A 10879-nucleotide genomic window follows, 5' to 3' on the forward strand; every position below is an offset into this window, starting at 1 on the left:
GCATCAAAATTCCAAGCTATCAAATTGCCATTCTATGTATTAATCAACAAACCGTACCTTACTGGCTCAGCAACAATTGATAAGTTAACTGATGTAGTCAGTTCTAGCTTTTCAGAAACAGCAAACAAACCATCAATCATTACATAATTTCCATACCGATATGCACTTGCATTTCTCTCTCTATTTGTAATACATGTATATACGTAGTCTTTCTATTAAATAGAATACCTAAATGTGTTATATTGTCTGATAGCTCAAATAGCATTATCAAGGAACTCTGCTTCTAACTGACTTTCAATTCAGGAACAACGTATTTCTTCTTCTAAACAATATAGTCGATCAAAATACTTTCTTGATCTCATTCGTGACAAACATTCACTAGTAATCTAAACTCTTCACTACAGTATTCTAAAAGGCTTTCATACTTGTTAGCAAATGAAGTAAAGTGATCAATTGCGATTGAAATGTCCGTTGAAGTTTATGTAGATCGTGACGAAAATCTCACCACTTCAACTGTTACATAGATCGTTTCCAAACCCGCAAACACCAACAAGGGGCTTACTTTATGCAAACAAAAAACAGCAAAGTTCTCGTCAGTCGAACAATGTCAACGCTCGAAAACAGTCAAGAAAAGCAATAGATGCTAAACAGTATCTAAACTATGATCCTGAAAAGGAACCGATTAAAGTAACGATAAAAAATGCAAATAGATACACACTCCCCGGAGTCTATGTTCTCACTGTTGCAACTACTATCAGGCATTCTTAAGGATACGCCCAAGATTAGAGAGTCAATCTAGGATTGGTGAAAAGCCTTATCTTCGAATCTTAAATAAAGAGGAAGTCTGTATGATTCCTCCTGAGGTAAAATAAGATGAAGCTTCGCAGAAACAATTGATTATCACCATAGTGATTTATATTACTATTTGCTCTCCAGAACTCCAAAGCATATCGAACAAAAGCAGGAACTTCTGAAAAATACAGGTTTACACAAGTATTTGATGGCTCAACTAGCCAACAAACATTCTTTACAGAAACAACGTTAGACCTGGTGAAAGATGTATTGAATGGGGGTAATGCATTGCTATTTGCTTATGGTGTGACAAGCTCTGGCAAAACGTATTCTGTCGTAGGTAGAGAGAATGAACATGCAGGCTTGTTACCGCGTACGTTGATGACGATTTTCAACAGTATTAAAGGCCATGAAAGTGAAAAAAAGGTATCTCAATTGATTTTCTGTTCTCTGCCCTTGAAACTCACGAAAGCTACTGACTTTCTCAGATCCAACCTATTATGCATAGTTCATTGAGACTATATCAAAATGAAGAAGAAGAAAATAGACATGTATTCAATGATATTGCAAGTGAAGTAAAGTATAACAGAGAGAGAGCCCAAGAAATGACTTCAAAAAAAAAAAAAAAAAATGACTGATAATTTATCATTAGATTGAGAATAGACCGTTTTCAGAAGTACTGCTCAATGAGAAACTGATTATAGATACACGATATGAATATGGTGTTTGGGTTTCTTTCGTAGAGATCTATAATGAAAAGATTTATGACTTGTTGGACTTTAACAAGTTAACCAAAAGGAAGCACCTACAAATGAGGCTCGAGCCACCATCAAGTCACAAGTATGTCGTAAATGCGAATATTGTGAAGCTAAACTCTATTCACGTAAGCAAGCACCTAAGTCTTATTCCGTTAGCACTGTTTAAAAATCCACTTGTTGACTTTTTTACAATTATAAATAATCCAGGAGGCATATTCTATTGTGGAGCTCGGTCAGAAAAACAGACAAGTTTTCTCAACACTTATGAACGAAAGTAGTAGTCGAAGTCATAGTATTTTTACAGTTCATATTGTGCGATCGTTGAAGTCAAAGAAAGTTATTAATGAAGATGTAAGTGCGAGAGACTGTAAAGAGAAGGTGAAACGAGAGAAGATTAACGCATACTCACAAATTTTCGTTGATAATTAGAACTTGTCCACCTCGGCTATCGTCTCAAAACTATCTATTGTCGATCTGGCTGGTTCTGAACGTTATAGAAACACGAATAGTACAGGTAAATGGCAATTTACAACAAAGTGTAAGTCCTCTGCTTTCTTATATTATATACGTCTTTATTTTTTTATTTTTTATTTTTCTTCTTGCTCCTCAGGAATGCGGCTGAGAGAGGCAGGAAATATCAACAAATCGCTTATGGTGCTCGGGCAGTGTATGGAAGTCTTACGAATGAATCAGTTAAAGAAGGAATTGGGAAAGGTAAATCGAGTTATTTGTTTTTCCCCTATTGCAATTTATGGTAACCAAATTTTTATATTGTTGAAAGAACTTAGCTATTGTACCTTACCGACATAGTAAATTGACCGAATTGTTCAAAAGCACGTTCGAAGGGGATGGTAGAGCAGTAAGTGTATTACTGGAAAATCAATCCTGTAAATCAGTGGAGCATTTTTAAACAAGAATACTTACTTTTTATGCTCCACATAGGTGATCATTGTCAACGTCAATCCCTATGATACTGGATATGATGAGAACATTCATGTAATGAGGTTTTCAGCAGTCGCCAAAGATGTCGTTCTTCAAAAGCCAGTACCGCAAACTCTAGAAATCCAACAACAGCCATCCAATGATATGATTCACTGTCTACAGCATGTTTTACGATCACTAGATGACAATAGCAATGATGACGAGGATATTGAAGAAGGCCTTGTAGATGGCCTTATAGCACAACTGGAAGAATTATGGGAAAAGGTAGGCAAGACTGTTTGATTTCGTTATCATTCTAGTACCATTGTTTAATATACCTGTGTTTGTAATTGCTAGTGGGTAGACGCAGAAACAAAAATAACTACTATGGAAATGCATTTGAGAGAGCAAATATCCAAGGAAATGAGTACAGAGCTGAAAAGGCTAGAGACATCTTACCTGGCTGCGCTACAGAGAGAAGTAAGTGTCCACTAGCCAAGTTGTAAAAGATCAGGATGTAGGTCAGGTACTAATCTTCCTACTATTAAAAGAATGAAAAGCTAGTGTCTCATCTTGACGAGGCGAAGGAATCGAAAAGTAGCAATAAAAAGGGTGAGTGTTAGAAAAGGACTAGCATTAACAGTTATCGACGTATGCTAACTCCTATACATACAATTCAGGACTAACTAAAGAAGATACTCTCTTTGAAGAGGTAAACTTATTGTCTAAACACTGTTTAGCTCAGCTAACTAAAAGCTTCACTCAATTCTTTATCCGTTTTAAGATTTACGAAAGACAAAAAAATATTACAGCAGAACTTGAGTATTTCAGAGACAAATTAAATGGTCTAAATGTAGAAAAAGCACAATTGCTGGAAAAAATCTCTGCATTAGAGAAAGAAAATATGCAAGAGCGAGCTTACGCGCAGACATTGCTTGCTGAAAGCCAGAAACTTAAAGCTAATAGTAATAGTGTTAGCAGTACTAATACGGAGGCACGAGAAAATGATGAGAAACTAGGAACGGATATGGAGATCGATGCGATTGTTGCTGAAGGAAATGATGAACTTGCTTCCAAAGACACATTTGACGCCTTTTTGAGCTTGAGGAAACAGCTAAGACGTAGTATCTTTAAAAAGGAAGATGTAAGTTAAAGATTTTTTCTACTGATATACGCCAAGAAGTTGATATATCATTTTATACATTAGTTAAACGAAGACGTTGATAAAGTAATGAGCAAGGTGGAGCAGTTTCCTAACGTCTCGTTTGATTTAGCCAAGGTAACATGCAGGTCCATTTTTTAACTGTGTTAGGTATAGAAAAGCGATTTAAAACGAAGGCAATCTATAGGAAACCAAAATGGGTAGACTTTTAAAAATGATATCCCAAGAAAAATTCGAAAATGACCCTTACCATATTCGAAAACGTGCTCTGCGATTGTTCAAGCGCTACGCCCAGCTTAAAAAGCCTGAACAATCACCGTCGCCCCCTGCTCATAGTGATTGGACATTAGACACAGTTTCGAATCGTACTGGTAGTCCAGGACTATTGGATGACAGTATGGACATCGAGCAGCTGATAGCCGAGAACTTTAAACTGAAGCAAAAAGTCAAGGTATGAATGGAGGAAAAGAACTTACAGTTGAAAGCCAAGCTAACAGTTGTTGTCTACTAGCTGTTAAGTGCCGGGCAGCAGAAACTGAAGGAGGCATTTGAGAAAACAAGAGTGTCTTCATTGAAACCAGCCCCACCAGTTGACGATACGGACAATGCAAAACTCGCTACAAAGTTGGAAGACAAACCATTGGGGAACAGTAGCATCAAAATAAAATTAGAACCAAACAGTAGCAGTAGCAATAGCAATACTCCGGTACAGGTGACACCACAAGGCTGCCAAATCTAACTTGCATTAAAGGAGATCTTTATTCATCACCTTGATTTATTTTTAGGAACAAGAACGGTCGAGACCTTTGGTCAATAAGCAAAAGAGCCATCGGTATAGTGAACCAGAAGACTATGACAACGACCTGTCTGAAATAATGAAGCAGGCGGGACAACCAAAGAAGCGGAGGTAATAAGAATGGCTGTTTACGTCGTATACTCAACACATCTTTGACTGATCTATGAGATGTTTCTTATAATAGGAAACTACGAGCTCTTTGAAAAAAGCTCCGCTGCTTGGCGAGTCAGCAAGAATTCCGATGGATAAAAGATATAAAATACCTTTTTCTTTGCAATCACAATTGCTTAGTATCTTTGTTTAACAAATTTTTACCTTACCTATCTGTTTGATACCAGATCCTGTTTCATTTTTATCGCTTTTGAAATCGTAGGAAATAAAAAATCACCTATTATAAAAAATGCTAACAACTGTAACTACATCTTCCACCACCACAACAGCAGCAAAAGCACCATCAACGTCATATTATTCTCGTGCTAATATCAAACTAAAAGCCAATGAAAACAGAAGACATTCACAGTTCAGCCAGATGTGTCACACTTTGAAGAAGGCTGCTTCGAGTTCTGATAAAAAAGCTCAGCATGTACCAGGAAAAGATAGAAAACAACCACAAGATGGAAAGACGAATCCTATGGAATAAGCCATCAGCTTATCGTTATTTCTCAGATAGAAAAGCACCTCCCAACAGCCTCATATCATTTTCTTGATCCGCTTCCTTTTCCCTGTACATATAAATTAAGCTGTCCATTTTGTATAGTCAAAAAAAAAAAAAAAGAAGAGTCCAAAAAAAAAAAATCGTACTTTTATCCCCCAACCCCAAGTTAAAAAAATTATTTCTGTAAATATGTATGTAATTGTGAAATAAAAAAAAAGGGAGGCCTCATCTTTCAACTGCTGATGATATGTATACAAATGAGAAGTTTTATCAGTTATCATTTTTCAAGTATTTTTGAGAAATCATGAGCAAACAAGCTGTATTTATGGAAAGTGACAGCATGTGCCTGAAAACTAATTTCGTCACCCACGGAAGCTCGGAAGGTGAAAAAGAATCAGGAGCAGAACTGTTCAAAGAGAAAATGAAATTGCCAATGCGTAAAAGAGTTGATATTATCTTGCACGAAATGAAAAGGGTTAACAAGCTTTGCTGTGTTTTTGTATACCAAAAGACAAATGTGTTGTTGCTTGGATAATAGGTTACATGAATTGCATATAGGTGCTTGTGGGAGGTCAGGTACCTTCATAGAGCAACATTGTCAGTTGTTTTGGATGATGGCACTTTTTCTTTGCATCAAAAGAATAATTTAATTATTAAGCACATCGGGATATAACAGATAGAACGTAAATTATGTATATGTAGAGGAAGGGAAATAAGTTGCGATATGTATAGGATTGATGTTGATAAAATGATATACAAAACTAGAAGAAGAAGGGGGAGGAGCGCATGACTAATAGTAACCATTTCCACCAGGTCCATGGCGAATGTTGTTATTGCTAGAGTAACTGTTGTCATTATGATAGGGATAGTCATGGGTACCATTTCTGTAGACATCATAGCTATCGTATCGATCATTACGGATGGCTGCCTCGTCTCCATAGCTATAAAATTTATGTTCATCTTGAGGGGAGCCCACCAGTGTAGTTGGTGTATCTACAGTCATATCATCCAATCGGATGCCGGATTTTCTACGCTTGCGCCTCTCCTCTTCTTCATCCTCGCCTATATAGCTTCCAGAGCCTGTACAGAGTAAAGTGATTGCATTTGACATAGCCAATAACTCCAATGCTAAAGCTGCAAAAACAGTATAGTAGACTTTAGCAAAAGTATATTTTACATAGTTTTGTAATGCGGGTGCACATGGTGGAGATATGTTGGTTAATGTTGTTGAGAGTGGTTGACATTCGTTAGATAAGACAAAATTATCGTTTGTTGTTTGGTAACCACAGCAGTTGAACTATTTGGGTTAAAAAAAGTTAGATCGCGGGATTTCAAATAATAAAAAGACAGTAGCAGCAAATGGCTAATAGTAGAAGGGAACAATAAAAAAAAGATTTTGGTACCTGATTCTGAAGATTTAATCGATAATTAGCACTTGCTGTTGGCCATAAATCTGATAAATATTTTGAGGCATTTGCTGCTTTTTGATAAATGCGTACTCCAATAATAACTTGAAATACAAGGGCTGCGACGATAATAATCATGTAGACGTAAGTGATTGTTGGTTTTTTAACATAAGTGCCAATTATGCCAATAATAGAGGCTACACAAACTATTGCTCCTAAAATAGCCAGGTCTTTTAAAATAGATATTTCATAAATGATAGTTCGTGTGAATAGGTAATTAATCTCCCTTTCATATCGTTAAGAATGGATTTTTTTTTGTTATATATGTGTTTGTGTGTGTGTGGGGGGGGGTGTGCGTAAGTGTATGTCAAATCGGAAGAATAGCTTACATTTGAATATATGAACTGGAAATAGTGTAGCTCCAGCGAATCCATCTCGCATACCAATTAAGCCAAATGCTATAAAGGCAATTCCGAGACAGGCATACAATGAATTAGTAGTAATCATATAGACTCTACTTAGTCTAAAAATTAAACAGGATCAAACAATAACAAAAAAATGGGGATCAATAATTCGCTTCGTCTATATCAGTCTCTTTCTCTCTCTTTCTTTGCTCGCGTCTTTTTCCCAATTCATTGTAAATGCCAGGCTTTTAATTGTTTACTTAGTCTACCTAGTGCAGCATGTTGTCATTATGTGAATGAAAGTATAAAGGAGTGGGTGGAGCTCGCTAGTGTTTCCTCAAGCACAGGATCTACAGTAGAATTGAAGCTTTGCTAAGTTGTTCTTGAAAAATGAGTACTTTTTGATACTCTGTATTTCTAACGAGGAAAGTATAAGGAAAACAATGGAAGAAAGAAAAGGAAAGGATTCGGTCTTTTTGGCTAATTGTTAATGAACTTAAAGAAGGAAGGGAGGGGGGGGAGGAGCTTTTTATGCTCAAGCATACACAAGAAGCACTTCAATGAGAAATTGCAAAAAAAAAAAAAAAAAAAGTCTGGTCTGGGAGTCAATCAAAAGGCCCAATATAAATTTTGTGGGACATTTCAAAAAAAAAAAAAGAGAAGTAAGTCAATAAACGAAAAGGGAGGCGTTCTACTTACAGCTTTATCGTTTAAAAGTCAGTAAATCCAGCTTTGTCTTTCGACTTTATGAATCCTTTACCTGTGTGAATTAAATACACATCGTTTATTGCATTCATTTTTCAGTGTTTTGTGTGTTCTTCTGAATAACACTATCCCTCTTGCTTTATTCAGTCCTCGTGATAGCAGATACTATTCACATTTCAATTTGTTATTGTATAGCTTTTAGAGATATGTGATGAGCCGACTACTCGTCTCGCCCTGCGTATCAATTCATATGCTCCCTGTCCAGCTAGCTCTTTGGCTGAGATTGGTTCAGCCGCTGTTTGCACTATGAAGCTTACCTCCCTCTTTCCAGCTTTTTTTTTAACTTTTACTTGGATAATTTTAGGCATTCATTATTCGGTATTTTCCTTCCAATGATGCTGTTTTCCTCGATAAAGGTAGAAGAGCCCATCAGCCATAGGTCTATTACTAAAAGCAGGAAAAAAAAGCACCTCAGATATATGAAGGTTTCGTCTCTGCTGTGTATGTCAACAAAACTCTATTGGTATTGTTGGCATATTTTCATTCCGTCTATTTTGTAAATTGAAGTCTACTTTCGAGCCATGGAAGAGAGCATACTCTTTGCTGATGATTTTCTCATAAATAGCTAATGCATTGTAAAAAAACTAGCTCAATGGAAGAAGCCCTTCATACAGGAATACTACAAGAATAGAAATGGCGAGTCTTCAAGGAAGATATAGCTTTCTTTGATAAAAAATATTTGAAACGCATCAACGATAGGGTGATCTAAAGGCTTTCAAGCAATGCTTAGGAATGAAGAGGCGGCTTACATCAAGATATAAGTAACATAGCGAACTTTTTTTTTTTTGAAGAGTTTTAAACTCGCTTATCAACTGCGGCTATCAAATTATGAAAGAAAGGAACATTTTAAAGTTGACCTAGTGTCTACGTAATTGCCCGGGAAAACGCGCCCTCAAGATCCATCTTTACCAAAAACAAACTGTAGCTTCTGAAGGGGTTCAGAAAGTAATCATGCCCTGCTAGATTGCTCTTGTCAAATCTGGTCTGAAATCATCACACGTCTTTATTTCTAGACAATAAAGACAGTCCATTTGCAACGCGGAGTGGGGTCGAAAGCATCGGAAATCATCTCAGCTACAGTACAATCTTGTCAGCCTCTCTTTGGCCTGTTTCCCATGGTTCATTTCGCTGAACAGTGAGCCCCATGGTTGTGAGTTATGTTTCTTTTTCACAAAATTAAGTTGTAACAAGGCTAGCTCAAGCAAAAAGAAAAAAAAGTAATATCTACCTTGTGACGATAATCCACTTCCCCTGGTGATAACTCCTCGTTTCGTAGGATGCTGCTGATATGACAGTAGAAGCGGTACGCATACATGGGAGGCCGAGCGCCTTGTAGTCATCTTTATATCATGAGCAACATAACATACATAGAATAACCTTTCTACAATTCAGCGCATACGGGGAAAAACTTGATAAAATGTCACCGGTCACACATTTTCAAAAATTAAGAAACAATGATTTCATCATCAATTCATGCAGTTGCATAAACCCGTGTTTGAGAGAATTTATAAAGAAACAGATTCGAACATAGAAGGGGGGGATATAGTTAAAAAGTTCTTTTTCTCTTGTATAAAGAATATTTCGAAAGATTAACAATTTCCATGGCTACTAACGCTGCTGCTAACCTTGCTCAAGACAAGATGGGTGAAGCCCATGTGATTGTCGCCAACGAAGATAAGCAAAACGTATCTGACACGACCGATATGCTTGCTTGTGTATGGAAAGGCAAAGAAAAGCTCGAAATGAAACGAGTCCCCAAGCCTGAAATTACACATGATGAAGATGTCATTTTAAAAGTGACAGGAAGCACAGGTATACGCACTTTTTCTTTTTTCAAAATCGAATCTCCAGAGGAAAAAAGAGACCGTGTTCGCTGATTGTCTGTTGTCTTCTTTTGACCAGTGTGTGGTTCCGACCTACACTTGTATCATGGCGAAATCATGCAACTTAAGGAAGGTGAAATTTTAGGCCATGAATGTATTGGTATTGTTGAAAAAGTAGGAAGTAAAGTAACCAAAGTCAAACCTGGGGATCGTGTGGTTGCCGCTTTCAATATCGCTTGTGGCCAATGTGACTATTGTAAAAACAAATTGTTTACGGGTTGTGAGAACACCAACAATAGCTCAGTAATGGAAAAGCTTTATGGACAAAAGATTGCTGGCGTTCTAGGCTATTCTCATGTAAGTGTTTCTCTGTAGGATACCATTTTTACTTTTTTTTTTTTGTTTAAGTTGCTCATGAGGTATTTCTATTGTTATGTTGTGTTGGACACCCTAGTTTGTTGGAGGATTCTCTGGTTGTCAGGCTGAATATGTTCGCGTGTTGTATGGTGATGTCAATCTGGTCAAGATTCCCAAGAATATGCCTGACGAAAAGGCATTGTACCTATCTGACATTGTACCTACGTCCTATCATGCGGTTGTTTCTGCTGACGTGCAGGAAGGCGACGTTGTTGGTGTTTGGGGTCTTGGTCCTATTGGTTTATGTGCGGTTCAATGGTTGCGTAATGTCTTCAAGGCCAAACGAATTATCGTCGTCGATAACGTGGGGCCTCGCCTCGAGTTGGCAAAGAAGCGATGGGGTGCAGAGGTCGTCCATTTTGACGAGGATAAAGACGTCGCTGCTAAGATCAACGAGTTGGTGCCTGGAGGTTTGGACCGATCGATTGATTGTGCCGGCTTCCGTTATGCAAAGAACTTGCTGCACAAAGTAGAAAGAGCAGTGGGTTTAGAAACAGATACCAGTGAAGTGATCAACGAAATGATCCGCTCTACCAAGAAGTTTGGTACAATCTCTATTATTGCAGATTACGCTGCTTATGCTAATCACGTCCTCGTCGGTGGTATTATGGAGAAGGGCCTTCGTTTGATTGGCTGTGGTCAAGCACCTATCCAACGTTATTGGGACGAATGTTTGGACTATATTGAGAAAGACCAATTTGATCCCACTATCATTTTGACCCATCGATTCCCTCTGGAACAAACTGTAGAAGCTTATCATCTCTTTGATAAGAAGGATGCTGCTGTCATGAAAATATTCCTTCAAACCAAGTTTAGTGGCCCTGTCATGCCTGGTACACCCATGTTGACCAACGTGGGTGATGCTTAAAACAAATTTTGTATACATGGGTTTTTTTTTTGGGTTTTTCTTTCTTTCTTCTGTACATACCTTACTCTCTACATTGTCAATAAAACAATCTTTTTCATTTATCTGACAGCCT

At 37.5% G+C, this 10879-nt stretch overlaps 3 protein-coding genes across 3 annotated transcripts; 2 read left to right on the forward strand and 1 right to left on the reverse strand.

The window, feature by feature from the left end:
* Positions 1-464: 464 nt before the first annotated feature.
* On the forward strand, positions 465-4632 carry BDF20DRAFT_911459 (kinesin motor domain-containing protein; the record flags this gene model as incomplete). The annotated part of the gene is made up of 20 exons (XM_053083821.1): positions 465-515; positions 583-687; positions 759-863; positions 937-1218; positions 1281-1367; positions 1445-1675; positions 1758-1901; positions 1980-2064; positions 2161-2264; positions 2332-2409; positions 2493-2756; positions 2829-2951; positions 3023-3083; positions 3152-3183; positions 3256-3615; positions 3679-3750; positions 3821-4084; positions 4145-4339; positions 4419-4540; positions 4614-4632. 20 exons carry the CDS (start codon positions 465-467, stop codon positions 4630-4632), a joined length of 2784 nt encoding a protein of 927 aa, XP_052938151.1.
* A 1281-nt stretch (positions 4633-5913) lies between these two features.
* On the reverse strand, positions 5914-7015 carry BDF20DRAFT_805095 (Tetraspanin family-domain-containing protein; the record flags this gene model as incomplete). Its single annotated transcript, XM_053076488.1, has 3 exons — positions 5914-6381; positions 6488-6720; positions 6880-7015. Coding segments are annotated over 3 exons (837 nt in total), but the record flags the coding sequence as incomplete, so codon positions are not given.
* Positions 7016-9260: 2245 nt separating this feature from the next.
* BDF20DRAFT_911461 (chaperonin 10-like protein) lies at positions 9261-10767 on the forward strand (the record flags this gene model as incomplete). Its single annotated transcript, XM_053083822.1, has 3 exons — positions 9261-9471; positions 9562-9839; positions 9937-10767. The coding sequence occupies 3 exons, from the start codon at positions 9261-9263 to the stop codon at positions 10765-10767; spliced, it is 1320 nt and encodes a 439-aa protein (XP_052938153.1).
* Between the last annotated feature and the right edge of the window lie 112 nt (positions 10768-10879).

The sequence above is a fragment of the Mycotypha africana genome (genome assembly GCF_025528875.1).
Source record: "Mycotypha africana strain NRRL 2978 chromosome Unknown BDF20scaffold_3, whole genome shotgun sequence".
Taxonomy (NCBI): Eukaryota; Fungi; Mucoromycota; class Mucoromycetes; order Mucorales; family Mycotyphaceae; genus Mycotypha; species Mycotypha africana.